We start from the raw sequence: 15,708 nt of genomic DNA, 5'->3' as shown, positions 1-15,708 counted from the left end.
GAGCCCAGGAGGCATCTATCTTTACCAGATGTCAGAACCACCATCAAACCATCTGCAGGGAGCTCGGACTAGAGCTGCTGCTGCTGCTGCTGCTGCTCCGAGCTCCTCACCCTCTCGTATTTCTGACGATGAGCCCAGCCTTTCTACGGAGGAACCGGTTGTCGCTCTTTCGTTCACTAGCCATAGTTTGTGACCGTAGTTGGAGTGTAGGTCGATTGATAAATGAATATCCCAAGCCTCGAGGCTCAGGTCCCTGCTCACTGTCTCTCTCTTAATTTTAACATCATTCATAAAAACACGCTCGAGGCAGGGACTCACACCCAATTAGAGATAAAGGAGGTCTCTACAAAACTAAGGTGCAAATCATTATTGCAAATATCAAGTTTACTTTCAGGTGCAAGTATTGTGAATTAAAGATCATCTGCCAACTATTTGGGGAGATCTTTTACCTGGCAAGTAGGAAAAATTAGATTTCTGTAGATGTGGTTTAGAGTGTAAGCAGTTGGTCTTATCCAATGGATGTCTACTGCCTCCGTTTCTTCAACTGAGACACGGAGGTAAAAGCAATATCTTCAGCTTCAAAATAAACGGAGTCAACAGAGAATCAGGCGGCGCTTTTTCTCATCTTCACCATGATAATCCGTTCTCTTCAACTGACAGAGGAGGTCGGCTTTTATACGAGGAGGCGGCGACAGAGACGCAGAGCCGCCGGTGTAGATTGTGAATTTGGACAGGACAGCAAGCCTTGTGAATGGTGAAATTTTATTCTAGTCGCTCTACAGAGAGAGAGATAGAGATAGAAAGAGAGAGAGAGATAAACAGTGCCACTGTACAGAAGAGCTCTTGTGAAATTCACACAAAAAATATTGTTTTTACTCTTTATCATTTATAATTCTCCATGATGATGTATTCCAGTATGAATTTACAAGCGATGTATACAGGTGTCATTTCTAAATATATTCAAAATAGTTCCTTAAAAGTCTTTGAGGAAGTATTAGTTTTAAAAAAAAGAAAAAAGAAAAAGCTCTATTCTTACAGCAAACCATAAAGAAAGAGGTCTTGTATCTTTGGAGGGATAGCAGACTCAAAGTAGAGGGTTGCTTATATATATTTTTTTCTTCTATCTTCTTTACTGTTGAAGTCCTGACTACACATGAAGGAGAGGGAAGAGAGAAGCAGAGCTGGTGATACAGTAATTCTCACCTGCCATCGGAGGAAGAGCAAGGATGTGTCCCGCCACACCGAGCCGAGCCCTGGCCCCCCCGACCCCGCCGCTGCACCGGGCTGGGCGTGGCCTGATAACGACCAGTCAGCCGGTGCACCGGGGATGGGGATGAGGGGCGGGGGGGTCAGGTCCTCGCCTTCTCCCCCAAAACAGCAGCAGCATCTTCGTCGTGTTGAACACTGAATTATTATTATTATTTTTTTTTTCTCTCAAATATGTATATACTCACACCTGGTTACAACGCATTAGTGATCATAACATCATAACAAAAAGAACAAACCGTAAAAGAAACATAAAACATTAAAATCGTTACATCTGGGGTTGCATGCCATCACCTCATTATTTATCATTAAATGTAATTAAAATACATTTTTGCCATTAAAAAGAGCAGGGTTGTCATCACAAGGGTGTGTGTCTGAGCGTGTGTGTGTGTGTGTTTGAACAGAAAACAGCATCAGTTTACATGACAGTTCTGTAAAAGCAGAACAAACTGAACAAATCGTCATGAGTTCATAAAACGCGAGGGTGCCGTTTGATATTTCTTTTTTTTCTTTTTTTTTTACATGTGCATATTGTTCACTTGTCAGCTCACGCAAGCAGCATGTGGAGATACATATGATAAGGAATAATAATAATAATAATAATAAATATGCAGATAAAGAAGAAGCAAAACAGGACAAATGTTGCTCGTCAGTCAGCGTGGGGTCAGCTGAGCGGGAAGCGAGGAGAGATTCTCTGCGGTATTCCAAGAGTACAAAAAAGGCTGATATGACAGTGCTTGTTAGAGATGGAGCTTCGATTGAAACACAGTGGCTAATGCAGTCGACTGCCGTTTAAAAACCACGCAGAGGAAAGAGAGATATTCCCGTTTTGTGTTTTCCACATAAGGGTAGCTTTTCAGATTTTAAGGGGAGCCGCACACGCCACCCCGCAAACTGAGATAAACAAACTACCAGCATCCCTCCTTTCCTTCCTGTCTCTTCCTCTTCTTCTCTCGCTTTACTTGGGTTGCATGAGCTCGGGCACAGAGCCGAACTGGAAGACCTTGGACTGGTAAACATCAAAAAGGAGAAGCGTTTGATTCTGCTTTTTTTTTTTTTTTGGCCGCTATAAACTGTGTTGTATTTATTAGTTTTTTTTTCTTTTTAAAAGTTTATTTTTTTCTACAAAAAACCTGCGGCACATCCTGTTCTGTTGCTACTGTCACACAGCAGCGCTCCCGAAAACGAACAGAATCATCCTGAGGTATTTTATTTGATAAAATTTTGGCTTTGTGAACCCAATCAATCAAGCAAATCAGTCAGTTAAGATGGTTTTTCTTTTCACTGTACAATCTGTACAGCATGATGCTACAACAACAACAAAAACAAAACAGAAAAAGGGTTTTTTTGTGGGCACGCGTGGACGTGTATGCATGTGCAAGTCTTTTCGGCTAAGTGTTATCAAAAAGAACGAACAAACAAAGAAACGCAGAAGCAGTCGGATCAGGAACCAAATGTTCTGGTTTAAAACTTCAAGCTTACCCAAGTTCTGCAACGTGCGCACACAATGTGCTCCACACTGAAATGGATATATGATTGATGAGCACATCAGAGTGGAGCCTCCTGGGCTCCATCCATCTCGTCCCACCCGGTCCGTCCCACATCCCACCTCCCACCCAAACGACGCCCTGAAGATAAACAAGGGATCCGTCTCAAGTAGTCTTCACGTCCTCCAGCCCCGGATGATTGGAGATCAACAGCTGGGTCACGGAAATGTCTCAAGACAATCCCCAGAAGTGGTTAATTAGAACTGGAACAACCAAGCAAGTTCATGTGAACCCAAAGAAACAAAAAGTGTGTGACGTGTTGATGGAGGAAGGGAAGTAGGAAAGAAGAAAGAAGAAAGGAATCGTCAGTGTTTTTAATAGCTAATACCCTGTTTCTCAGTGGCAGGGAGGTCAAAGGACAAAAAAACACATCGGTGTCCACCTCAGACCAGGCGGCGGTGGACACAGTTGTCGTCTCATCTCATTTTCTCCCTTGTTTATCTCCTCTTTGCATCTCTTCCCTTCCACCATTATCTTGCTCGTTTGCAGCAAAAACATATTTACTAAGCAGAGGATCAAAGTCTCGATTGTACACATATCCATCCGTCACGTTTCCAAAAAACATGTATGTGCCTGAGAGTGTATAAGTGTGTATTTTCTCTTCTCGGACACAGAAAGAAATCAACACATGCAAAATAATCTACTACTCTCAATGGTATTTCTCAGGAAGTTATGCTCTTTTAAAAGCAAACGTGGGAGAGAGGTTTTTTTTTTTTTTTAAACTAATGGCTATTGTGCTACCAAATAAGCAAACGCTAAAATCCTACATAGGGGGATCCAGATGCCAGAATCCCTGATAAATCTTATAGTTCAATAGAATAAAAAAGCAGTACTTTGCGATTATTTTTCTATGTGCAGTGCCACAAATGAAATGCCCATCGTTTGCCTCAGGTTTCCCTCCTCGTCCGTCCTTTCCTATCAGTCATTTTGTCAGTCTGTCTTTTACCCGTCAGTCTGTAAACATTAATCATTGATAGCACCTACATTACTCTCAGCTTATCATCACTGCCGTGCCCTTTGGCATGGGCTTAACGCGTAAAACTATGATCTGACCGAGCACACTAACTGCCAGGAACTTCTGCTCGCTCCGCTCGGTGCCGTTCGGCCGCTCGTCTCCTGCCTTTCCTCCCTCTCTCTCCTCGTCCACTGCCAGGTGTCTTAGTGGCCATATTTGTCAGAGTAACAAGCAGCAGACCGTTGGACTAGCTCGCCGTGATGCCCCTGCCCTCCTGGGAAGCCTCCATGTCTGGCCCACCCATCTGCTCTCCCTGTCAGGCCTCTTCTCCTCAACTAGCGAGGCCAAAGCTTGACAGAGGAGGTGGAAAGGAAAAATGGGAGACGGTAACCCCTCCGTCATATGGTTTCTCCCATCCTCCCCAACACCTCCTCGTGCACTCCAATCCCAGGCCAACAACTTTTGCAGGAGTCGTGCCTCACTCAATCTTATACCCTCCTCTCCGCCCCAACAATGGGACCATGCCATTTCCTCAAAAAGCTCGGGGTTACTGATTCCCCTCCCTGTTACAGCAGGATACCTTATGGCAGAGTGCTGGCCATGCAGCCAACTCATTGGTACATGGGAGAGAATGGACACAAATGGTGATCATCTGCAAAGAGAGTAGTAGTAATACTGTTATACCCACGTGGGCACGAGTTCTTTTGGATTACAATGTTGAAGAGAAGAAGAAAAACATAGTGTGGCTATGGCATCCCTTAGTGGATAACATAGTTGTTAAATTATAATACAAACCCAGAGAGGAGTAAGAAGGAGAGAACACATCATTTCTTCTATCAACTAAACATCCGACTCCAGACTGGGAATTTTTTTATACACCCGTCTATTGCTGAACTGGGCTGAGTTTAGGACGCCGCGTGGCGCTGGGTATGCACTAGTCTTATTGGCTGAGTAAGGCATCACATGCTCTTTATTGTACATGTCATTAGCTATCCGCCCGTCCCGTGAGCAGTATGAAGTGGTGGATTTGACGGAAGAGCGGAGATTGTTCGCATCATTGCGCGTTTTGATGGGGGCCGCTGCAGGTGGAGCCACCGCCAGCTGTTTGTAAATATCAGAGGAGCTCCGCCCATGGACCAGTCTGCTGCTGGTATCATCCCTCAGCGAATGGCTGAGGAAAGGGTTATCCGAGCCATGGGCCGGGTACAGGGACTTGCTCCTCTTGCTCTCCTCCAGGTTGTGGTTAAACAGCATTGATTTGGACCCAGTGCCAAACAGTTTGCCGGAGTAGGGACGCATGCCGAAGAGGTTCGCGTAGTGCGAGTCAGATGCAGAGTCCAAGAAGCGATCCTTCTCCTTTAGGCTGACGCTGCGCGCCGGTCGGTTCAGGTCCACATCCTTGGGCTTTTCGAGCATGATGTTGTCAAAGGAGTGCTGGCGGCTCAGCCTCAAGCGGTTTCTCTTTTGGACATGCGGCCCGTCTGTCTGTGGCCAATACAGACCAAACATTTCGTCCGGTTCTTGCTCCTGCTGGTGTTGCAAGGTGGGACTGACCAAGGGGTCTGTGAGGAACTGGTCCTCACTAATGTCATACAGGTTGGCCGTGTGGAGGCATGCTTCACACCGATTATAGGGGGAGCGTGTGACGGAGGCTGAGGCAGTTGCAGCAGGGGTGTAGGGCGCTCCTGGCGGGTAGCTAGCGGTCACTTTGGACAAGCAGGAACGGCAGTGTGTCTGTTTGTAGCGGTCGATGGATTCATGTGGGGAAAGGTTTTTCTCTTTCAGGCTGTAGTGTTTGGAGTACGCTGGGTCTGGGAGGAGATCTGAGTCTGCGTGATGCAGTGGTGATGAGTTCAGATGAATGATGGGCTGCTCACACTTCCTGTAGTTGTCGCTGTGGTCGGAGTAGATTTCGGGGTAATCCAAATCGTCTGCAGCAAGGCCGTGACTCTCACGGTAGTGAATGGGGTCTGAGTGGAGGCTAAGCTCCCGGTCTGAGTCGATGGTGTAGATTTTCTCTCCTCCTCCTCCTCCTCCTCCTCCTCCCCCCCCCCCTCCTCCTCCACCTCCTCCTCCTCCTACTCCCCCTCCTCTCCCGGTTTGGTTGGTTCCGCCGATGACCTGCTTAGTTTTTAAGTAGGACAGCTCCACCTCACTGCAATCCCTTGGGTATTTTGACGTCACCGATCTTTTTTTTAAGTTGTCCTTGGGCTTCAGGTGCTTGTTGTTTTCTGGGTCCTTGTAGGAGCCTGCCCTGCTAGAACAGTCGGAGATGTCGGAGTGGGCTGCGTCCTCGGGGAGGTAGCGCTGCGTCTTCATCGACATTCGTGGGTCTGGCATCAGCATGTCGGGCATCGGAGGGGGTCCGGGTGGCGCAGAGCGGAGTGTGTCCACCGATTTCTTCCACAGCGTCCTGGGCGGCTTGGCGTTGGTCTGGACTGTGTCAGCATTCACTGCTACCTCCACCGTGTTGGGATTGGCATCGTTCAGGGTCAAAGGATGCTGGCCCCCTTGGAAGATGTAGTTGTTCAGGTGGTCCTTGTGGCGGTTAGCGAGATAAGACTGCAGGTCCCCAGTGTCCCCGTAGATCATATCTTTGGGAGCGTAGCTTCGGTTGTCGGCGTAGATGAAGTTGCCCTTCTCCGCCATCATATCCATGATCATGGGGCCGGCCGAGTGCATGAATTCTCGCTTCGGAGAGTTCATGCGGGAGCCACTCAGATTGGACATGTTGGTCATCTGTTTCGCCGACTTAATGAGCTTGAGCATTTTGTCCTGAGGGCTAAAGTCGAGGTCTGTCTTCTTCTTCATGTCAATGTGGACCCCGTGAATGCAACTCCAGATTCCCTGCAGAGAGACATATGGATGACGGAGGAGGAAAGAGGAGGAGGAGGGACAGAAGTAATGAGAAACGAGATGAAGAGGAGGAAAGACAGAGAGTGGAGGGAGAGGTGGAAGTTCAAACGCAAAAGAGGATGAGAGAAAGACAGAAAGAAAGACAGAAAGAAAGAGAATGATCATTGCTTATCCACACAAACCTGAGATCTGACTCAGTGAAATCACAGTGAGACGTCATAAAATTCACAAAGACAATTTGACCGTCTCCCAGAGGAAAGATAGAAACTTAACTCAATCAAACATTTTGGTCCTAGAATGAAATAATCATTGTCACATATGAATATAGCTCTAACATAGTCTGCACATCGTAACCAAAAGTATAATTACTGTTTTCGGTTTTTACTGAATCTTAAACATGTTATCACTGTGTTTTTTTTTTGTTTTTTTTTCCCAGAAGGGACACGTGTGTGATGCAACATAATGAAATGTTTGTCTGCAGATCCACTATTTACAGTATGACAGTTTTTCAAAATGCACCTGTCTCTTACATTAGTTACAGTCACTTAGATCAGCAGAGAAAATGAGAAGCTGACTAACTGTCCCATAATTATAATTATATACATCAGATGTCCCTCGGTCCAAAGGTGACACAGCCTAATAAGTCAAACCTTATTTTCTTCCACCATTTCCCAGAACACATCCATCCTCACAAAGTATTTATCCCATTAATATGTTAAAAGAGATTTTTTTTGGTTCTCATTTTGTGAAGCTTCACAACAAAAGACAGGCCCATTAAGAAGCTGCTTTGCTCTAAATTACTCCTGAGAACGGCTTTGAAGCAACATCTTTCTCCGACGCCGCGCTCTGTCTCTACTCCTTGCCCCTCGCTGCCCCCCCCCCCTGTTAACTTCTGCATACAGCGTCAGACTCTGCTTCAAAAAAAAAAAGAAAATAGTGCAGAGACACTGCAGTGCTTTTAGGGATGCACGTCCACGTCTTCTGTTCTCACAACCGGGGAGAATGCTGACCTTTCAGCACAATGAGAGAGAATACATTGATTTAGCGTGGGCCGCCTTGATTTCACCCAAAAACATGCAGCAATTAGGATCTATTTTAGTCGATATTCAGGGCTGCCTCGTGACCCCCCCTCCTCCTCCTCCTGTCTCCATCCCCATCCTTCCCTCTCATCCTCCTTTGTGTGCAGCCCTCCCTCCCTCCCTCCCTTGCCATGTTTAACTCAGTTTCTGAGTTTAGCAGTAGCTCCCTCTCTCTCCCTCTCTGCGTGTTTCCATGCTGGCTCTGCTCTCTTATTCCGCTGATAGAAAATAGAAGACAGGCCTGTGTGACCCCAATAATGCGGCATTAGCCCTGAGCATAGTTGCAGTGCTTCGCTGCACCTTATAGCCTTGAACATGACCACTGTTAACCCAGTCAGACCACCCCAGGCCCAGATATCCACATGTGAATAAGGCCTGCTTCAGTTGCTTGTTTGGATTAAATATTAAAACTCTCTGTAAAGCCGCAGCAGGTTTCAGTTCTGCCAAAAGCATCAGGATGCTTGTAGAACACGCCTGCACATGATAAACATGCATCTTGTGTAACACGGAGCCACACCTACCCTGCTGATGGAGAACAGGAGACCCGGCGTGCCGGTGCAGACCCCGGTGAAGCAGTATCTGAGCCTCCAGTAGAAGAGGTGCTCTGAGACGAAGGTGATGAGGGACAGGCCCATGGCCGTGGCCAGCATGTAGAAGACGCCCGCCATGTTGTCCACGTCCAGCTGACTGGACATCACCTCGTTCTTCTCATTGTGACAAATCCCCGTCAGCCACTGGGCCTCCAGCTCCTCCATTTCACCTGGAAAGGAAAAGAACAGAGAGAGACTCAAATCCTTCACTGAGTGGATCTGCACTGTTGCACATAGTTTATTTTATTTTATATCTACACTGCCTGTTTTAAGGTGAGAGTCTTTTCGATTCTTCTGTATGTCCTGCAAATATAGAGCATTGACAATAACAGTAATTTAATCTTTGCATTCCAGTGAAGGTAGAGGTTTAGACCCAAATTCTGCAAATTAACAGATGTTATTTTGCCTGTAAATAAATATATTCTGTAAAAGCTGCCGTATATTAAATTATATTTGTGTGGTCTCTTGATATTTTTCATGCATTTGCATTATGTGCATGAACAATAGCAAAAGTTAATGTTTTTCTGTTCATTTTAAATCGTCTTTGTGTTTCTTCTTCAGGTGTCACCCGCTCCTGGGCTTACTGTCCCCTCCACGTCGCCTGACAGGTCAAAGAGATTGTTTCTTTAGTGTTAATAAAAGAGGGATGGAAAGCAACAAAGACCTTATCTTTTCTCATTCCTCTCTCCTCCCCCGGTTCGCCTTCTCTCCCTCTCTGGCTTCCTCTTTGACATTTGGCGTGTGGCTAATCCAATCCCTGTCATCCGGAGTCCGATAACTAAGGCTGCTCGTGGGGGAAGACAAATATCACGGTGGTTGTTCTGCCAGATGTCTTTGGGCTGCAGACTCACTTAACCCTTTAGAACAATTGGAGAACATTAGCCTCGTGTCGAACGCACTAATGGACGCAGCCTCCGAGCATTTTTAAATGACATTATGACGTGACGGGAACTGGCTTCAGATGGATTAAGACGAGTTCTTTAAGTAACAGGTCACTGTTTAATGGAGGGGGGGCTGCTGCTGCTGCTGCTGCTGCTGCTGCTGCTGCTGCTGCTGCTCTGTTGCTCTGACTCCAGGCAGACGTGTTGCTGCAGTTCTAATTCTGTCTTCTTTTTTTTTTTTTAAGAGGTCACAAAGCGACCGTCTGGTGACCAGTCAGTCGGAACACAAGTCTCTACGAGCTGCACTGTCAGGGCGTTTAATAATGTTTTAGTCTGAGGCGTCAGAGACAGGAGGACGACGTTTGTTCAAGACGTGTGAAGATGTTTTTATCCGTGGCCGAGTCCTGACCACGCGTCTCCACTCCGTTTCTTCACCTTCCTCTGGATTTTCTCCGAATGAATCTTCTCTCCACCCACCTGGTGTCTGTCTGATCGAGCAGCTTCTGCCGAGCCGGTCGTCTATCACGGAGCGGCCCTCCTCTCTCTCCTTGCTCCATGCTTCGTCCTCTTATCGACCTCTCTCTGACCGTCACGCTGCTTCTTTTCTGACACCGTCATCACTTTCGCGCTCCTTCCGTTTCCCCCTCTCTCTCTCTCTCTTCACACAAACTCTGCCTCTCCTTTTTCCATCTCACCTTCTCTTCTCACCTTTGTGACTTCTTTAAATACACCGCGACAGGTACAAGACTGGAGCTCTCATCGTTGTGCAAAGATAAAGCTGATTTAAACAATCCTCAGGTAGAGTTTTCAAAGGTTGTTAAAAAGTATGAAAAGACTGGAAGGAATTAATGATCACGAGAGGAAAACGAAAAGCAAAACAACCAAATTATTCAGCTGTGAAATATGTGAGTGTGGCCCGCGTGCTCTGAAGCCCTGATAAGATTTGCTCAGAGCGGATTATTGTGACACCAATGTTGGTTTAATCAACTTCAGTGCACTTAATGTGAGTGGCTGTGAACACTCGCATCAGCAAAACGCCTCTGATGTCAAATGTAAATGAATCCGTCTCTAAAAGCTCCGGCTGTCTCGCATTTTTCTTGGTTTTGCACGAGGAAATTGTTTATGTAAAAACCTGGGAGGCTGCTGTAATAAAGGAATGTGTTGGTTCAGATAGACTAATACATGCATGCACACATACACACACACACACACACACACACACACACACACACACACACACAGATCTGGTGCTGCAGAGGGGAATACATTAGAATAACTTACACACTCTGCCCTCTGTTTAGAAGAGCCTTTGTGTCCGGAATAACATCAAAGGACTATTTATACCTCACTTCTTTCTCTTTGCGCTGTGACAGCAGACGTGGCAGCACAGATGAGTGTGTGTGTGAATCCCAACGCTGGCGAGGAGCAGCGTAACCTTTCGCCCAAACGCGGACGTTTGTCATGCACTTTGCTCGTCGCCTGTGTGTGTCTCACCGTCGCCGATGATCGCCAGGATAGCCAGATCCACCTGCCGCTTCCAGTAGGAGCCTTTTTGCAGAGCGATGCCGTAACCCGTGGTGGCGAAGATGTACCTGAACACAAGCACGTCCGGACACACACACACACACATTCATATTTTAACCTTTAAACAAATATTTTAACCTTTATCTCTCCAGACGATGTCGCTGTGATTTCTTTAAGGAGAAACCTCATGCATAACGATGCACAGAAATGTCATGGATTGAGGTCACAGATGCACAATCACCAAGAATACTGCACAAACAGTGAAGGCAACGAGCTCAGACTACAGGCGTGTGCCTCACACACCTAAGGAAAATCTTTAAAGATATTCTCCTCGCTAATTTCAAACTTGCACACGCTACAAAATTATTTAGATTATCCTGACAGATCAGGGAGCATGGAATACATCAGCCCTCCATCAATACAAGGAGCCTGTGGAGGAATAGCTTGATCTACACTCCAGTCCAGGCCAGTAGGTGGTAGTAATGCACCTGTGAGCTGGTTTACCAATCGCCAATCGAAGAAGAAGAGGAAGAAGAAGAAGAAGCAGTTGCTGTAACTTACTTTGGAGTAAGAAAAAAACAGAAGCAGAAGGTTAAACAAGAAAGAGTTGACAAGAAAACGAACTAGAGCGCTGAGATTTTAACTGTCTGCCTTAATATCTGTCTACAGTAGCATGCTAGCTAACGTTAGCCTAGCGGGCTAGAATGTTTATCGCAACACCGTCAGCTGCTCCATGTCCGTCATAAAAAAAAATAAAAATATCAAACATGTTAATCACAGTCTGCAGATCTGTGCACCCCTCACATTACAAGATAATCTGAGCTGACCATCAACGCACAGCGAGGTCCCGACCAGAGTTCTCCTGTAGTCTGAGCCCTCACAAGACAACGCCGAGATTATCTCTTAAAGCAATCCACAGTCAGAGCTAATGTGAATAATGTGAAGCGTCGGCTGAGTCTGACTTCGACAAATCAGATGAGTATCTCTCAGAGTTATTTACTTTTTAGGGAGAACATCTCTTCCCTGTCTTTATCTCGTCGCTGCAGCTCAGCGACGAAACGCCGCCAGGAAACACGGAGAGGGAACTGAGATACTGATTTGATTTGTCAAACGGTGTGTTTGCTCAAGAATGATGATTGTGGATTCTGTCGTTTGTTCTGCTTTAAGATCTGAACGTCTGCAGTGGCTAAGAACATTTTCAGCGGATGGGCTTGTGAGTGTTTGGAAAAAAAAGATCAACTTTTTATGTTTTAATGAGGTCTGCGCACGACAACAGCAGCGGCAAGCATTTAAAGCCGTTCCTTCACACACAATGCTTCGGATGAGAGAATGACAGAGTCACACGAGACGTTGAGAAGAAGCGTGTCTCTTTAAAGGATTAGTTACCCGCTGCCAATGGTCACCAGCTTACATCCCTCGTCTCTGCCGGCCATATAGTTCAACACTGCAGCGTCGTAGATGAAGGCGTCCAGTTTGCTGTGCAGGAAGAGAGAAAAGAACACAGGAAAACAGACGGAGGGATGGGATGAAGACAAAATGTGAAGGGTTTCACATTTTTTTTTTTTTTTTTTTTTTAAAGAGAGTGAGTGACGAGTGCACAGGTGGAGACAGAGAGCAGAAGAGGGCCTTATTTTACAGAAACGTGTTGTTGTTTGCAGATCAGTCGTGAGCTGTGAAATCATCTTCCAACAGGACCGCAGTCCCAACACACAGAGGACACGGTGGGGGTGGGGGTAGGGGGTGGTGGCGGTTCAATACAGCACGCTTCACTGATGGTGGGACCTCGGGGAGGAGGAGGAGGAGGAGGGGAGGGGAGGGGGGCACATGAACACCCTAAACAAACTTTAAACAGACACAAACATTTACCCTCTCTCTCTCTCTCTGTCCACACACACTCAGAAATAAGTGGGTTGTAAAGTGGAACGTCAGACGTCCCAGACTCACACTGACATTTCCAGTGTAACTGATGCCGTCACCAACCACAGCTCACACACACACACACACACACACACACACACACACACACACACACACACACACACAGAGAGAGAAAGTCCTGCTAATAGTGCAGCGACTGCCTGGCATTTACTGAATGTCACATCCAGGCCTCTAACGCAGGCTTGCAGCCGATAGTTTAGCTGTGTAATTAGCTTTAACCCAGCACCCGGCTCCATCCGCACGCGTTGCTGTGTGTCCAAACATGTGGAGCGAGGGTCGGCGGGCGTAGGAGGGCGTGCACTAGTCATGGGAAGCTCGGCTCGTTTCTGAGAGCCGGCACTTTTACCACGGCTCCCAAAGAAGAGTCAGCTCTTTATTCAGCATCGTTTATAGCCTGATATTTTAGCTTTCACATAATTGTATCATCCCAAATCGTCACAGGCAAAAGGAAAAATAGTGGGGAGCCGGCTCTCACTCAATAGGAATGGGCTCTTCTGATTCACTACCAAGCATCGACTCTTCTGAGCGTGACACCGGTGGGTTTTTTTTTTTCTGCGAGCGTTGAGCTGGATGTGCTGCTGGTTCTGGAGAAGCCTCGGCTGCCTGCCAGCTGTCACAAGTTTGGGTTGAGTGAATGAAATTTACACATCCATACAAAACTGCATACAAACCTTAGAGGTTGTCAGAGTGGATGGTGCACACGGTAAAGTGTATTTTATCCTTTCTGACTAGTAAATGTGTCACTGGAGGATTTTACACCATGATCTGAAATTAATTACATTTAAGAAACCCTCTCTGTTCTTGAATTTCCGGTCCCTGAACGTAATCAAATCAATTTCGCTCCCCGGTGCGCCGTGCCGGTTCTTGTGGCTCTAACAGATTTGTGTGTAAAGCCTGTCAGCCTGTTGCGTGTGATCAGAGCTAATCCCGCCATCGAGCCTCGAACAGCAGAACGCCGCCGTGTTGCTCATCTGCTAATACCACAGAATAGAAATATCAATGAGGGTATTACACACCTGCAGCCGGCTGGGCGTGCTCAGACGTTCACGCCTGCTTTTATTTCTGAGTATTTGCTCTCTCCGGAGTCATAGTTTACCTTCACGCACTCGTTTGTGCGCTCCACGTTAATTCAACGGCACTGACTCACAGATTACAGACGCTGGAGTGGGTTTAAGCCGCCTTTACATGTTTACATCCGGTTTACTTGTGACTTATGGATGAGAGATAATGAGCTGAAAGACAAGACTGCATAAAAAAAAAAAAAAAAACATGAAGCATGCATTTTATACTCAGATCTGTTGCATATTATCATTTTTTTTTTGTTTTATGTCCAAAAACAAAGCTGGAACAAGCGGACTTGTTGAGTTTTCTTCAAGACGTTTCATCCAAGTCTTCAGATCTAAACGAGGTATAGGTTTTTATTAGGAACATCCGCGGGTGGTGTCCATCTGAAACTCAAATGACTAGGATCTGTAACCAATCACATGCTTTTATTTATTTCATTTTTATTCATATAGCATCAGTAACATCTCCAAATGTCATGAGATGTTATACAGATTGACCTTAGTGGTGCTTTGACGACCCTTTAGTGGCCAGAACGTCCAGACTCTAGGTGTGAATGAGGGTGAAACTTTTGGGGGACAGACTGTAGTAGGAGGTTTAGGATTCTGTGTTAGGTTGGCGCAGAATCTAACGCCTTTTTCTAATTTTACCCAGATGGCTTGGAATCAGAAAGCCCCTCTCTGGAGAAGGTGTGAGAGACAAATTAGCAGCCTCTGACAACGCAGTCCTAACATCTGTCCTCTAAAAGTTTCACACCCTGAGACTGGAGCTTCTGTCCGTTAACGGGTTGTTAAAACGTGAGGCTGCACAGTTTAATCTGAACAATTCCTCCAGTCTGTTCATTCTCTACCTGACCCTAGTCGCGTGAGTTTCAGGTGGACGCCACCCACAGATGTTCCAAATAAAAACCTAAAGCCCTAACTGGTCATTTGGAGTTGAAGACTTGGATCAAACGTCTTTAACTAGTCCGCTTGCTTTTTTTTGTAGCTTGGTTTTTGGATAAACAATGAGTGAATGAATCTTCAGTCATTCTTTCATATTATTTCTCCTCGTCCTTTAAGCCAGGAGCTCTGACTGGATCCCACCCCCTTTTCCATTAACCAATCAGAAACACCTCCTTGTCATACATCTCATCAACCCTTCTGTCCTTTACCTCCCCCCTCCCCCGTCCCTTTTCCCTCATTCGTTTCCTGTCCACCTCTTTTCTCTCCTTCTCTATACTCTTACCCTCAGTTTCCCTCCTTCCCTCTTCCACTGCCCTCCCTTTCTTCATCTCTCGTCTCTTGGAACACTCGTCCTCAACCCTTCCTTCATTTCCTCCGATCAGACTTTTGCCCTTGCTATTCCTACCCCGCCCCCTTCTCCCCTGCCCTTTTTCCCCCCGTGACGAGACGGTGATGAGAGTCACCCCTCTGCCTCTCCTTCCATCTTTTCACCATCTTTACCTTCACCACACACACATACCATCAGTCCCACTATAGAGCCCCGTACTAAAAATAGCTCCTGCTGCTCCCAATAAGGAGGCCCATTCATCCCCGGCCTCAGAGGAGCTGTCACCCACAGACACAGGACATACAATTACACACAAAACTACATACAGGTGAATCCAAGTGCACCAACACACACATATAGTGTCTCTTTACCCTGTTTTGAGGCTGACGAGTGCGTCCTGCACCCCGGTCTGGTGGTATTTCACCATGTACTGGTGCATGGCGGGGTAGTTCTTCCTGATGTTCCTCTCCGTGGAGCCGTTTGGGACCGTCCCAAAACGGAACGGAGGAGAGTATGCGTACGGGTTCTGAAACTGTGCAGGGAGAAAGGATGCAGAGGAGAAAGGAGGGTGTTTTAAGAGCGGTTCCACAGTCGAGAGGCCGCTTCTCTTCCTGTCACTTTTAAATTTATTTCTCTTTAATTCCAAAACCTTTTTTCTCTCAGGCACGGTCCAGTCAGTGTTGCCAGGTCAGGCGGTTTTGATGGTTAACACAATCTGTGCTGGTTCAGGATCATTTC

General features: G+C 46.4%; 1 protein-coding gene across 1 annotated transcript in view; it reads right to left on the bottom strand.

Annotated features, from left to right (window-relative positions):
* Positions 1–4,568: 4,568 nt before the first annotated feature.
* grin2aa (glutamate receptor, ionotropic, N-methyl D-aspartate 2A, a) overlaps positions 4,569–15,708 on the bottom strand; it is a gene marked incomplete at its 5' end in the record, with an annotated part of 131,612 nt that continues 120,472 nt past the window's right edge. Inside the window, 5 exons of the mRNA XM_084570666.1 lie at positions 4,569–6,615; positions 8,225–8,463; positions 10,669–10,766; positions 12,085–12,174; positions 15,342–15,502. Of these exons, the coding sequence (XP_084426792.1) occupies positions 4,609–6,615; positions 8,225–8,463; positions 10,669–10,766; positions 12,085–12,174; positions 15,342–15,502 (2,595 nt within the window). The 3' untranslated portion in view covers positions 4,569–4,608. The remainder of the gene's footprint in view (positions 6,616–8,224; positions 8,464–10,668; positions 10,767–12,084; positions 12,175–15,341; positions 15,503–15,708) is intronic.

The sequence above is a fragment of the Chelon labrosus genome (assembly GCF_963514085.1).
Source record: "Chelon labrosus genome assembly, chromosome: 21".
Lineage (NCBI taxonomy): Eukaryota > Metazoa > Chordata > Actinopteri > Mugiliformes > Mugilidae > Chelon > Chelon labrosus.
The sequence above is the reverse complement of the archived record's forward strand: the minus strand, read 5'-3'. Positions and strand labels throughout refer to the sequence as shown.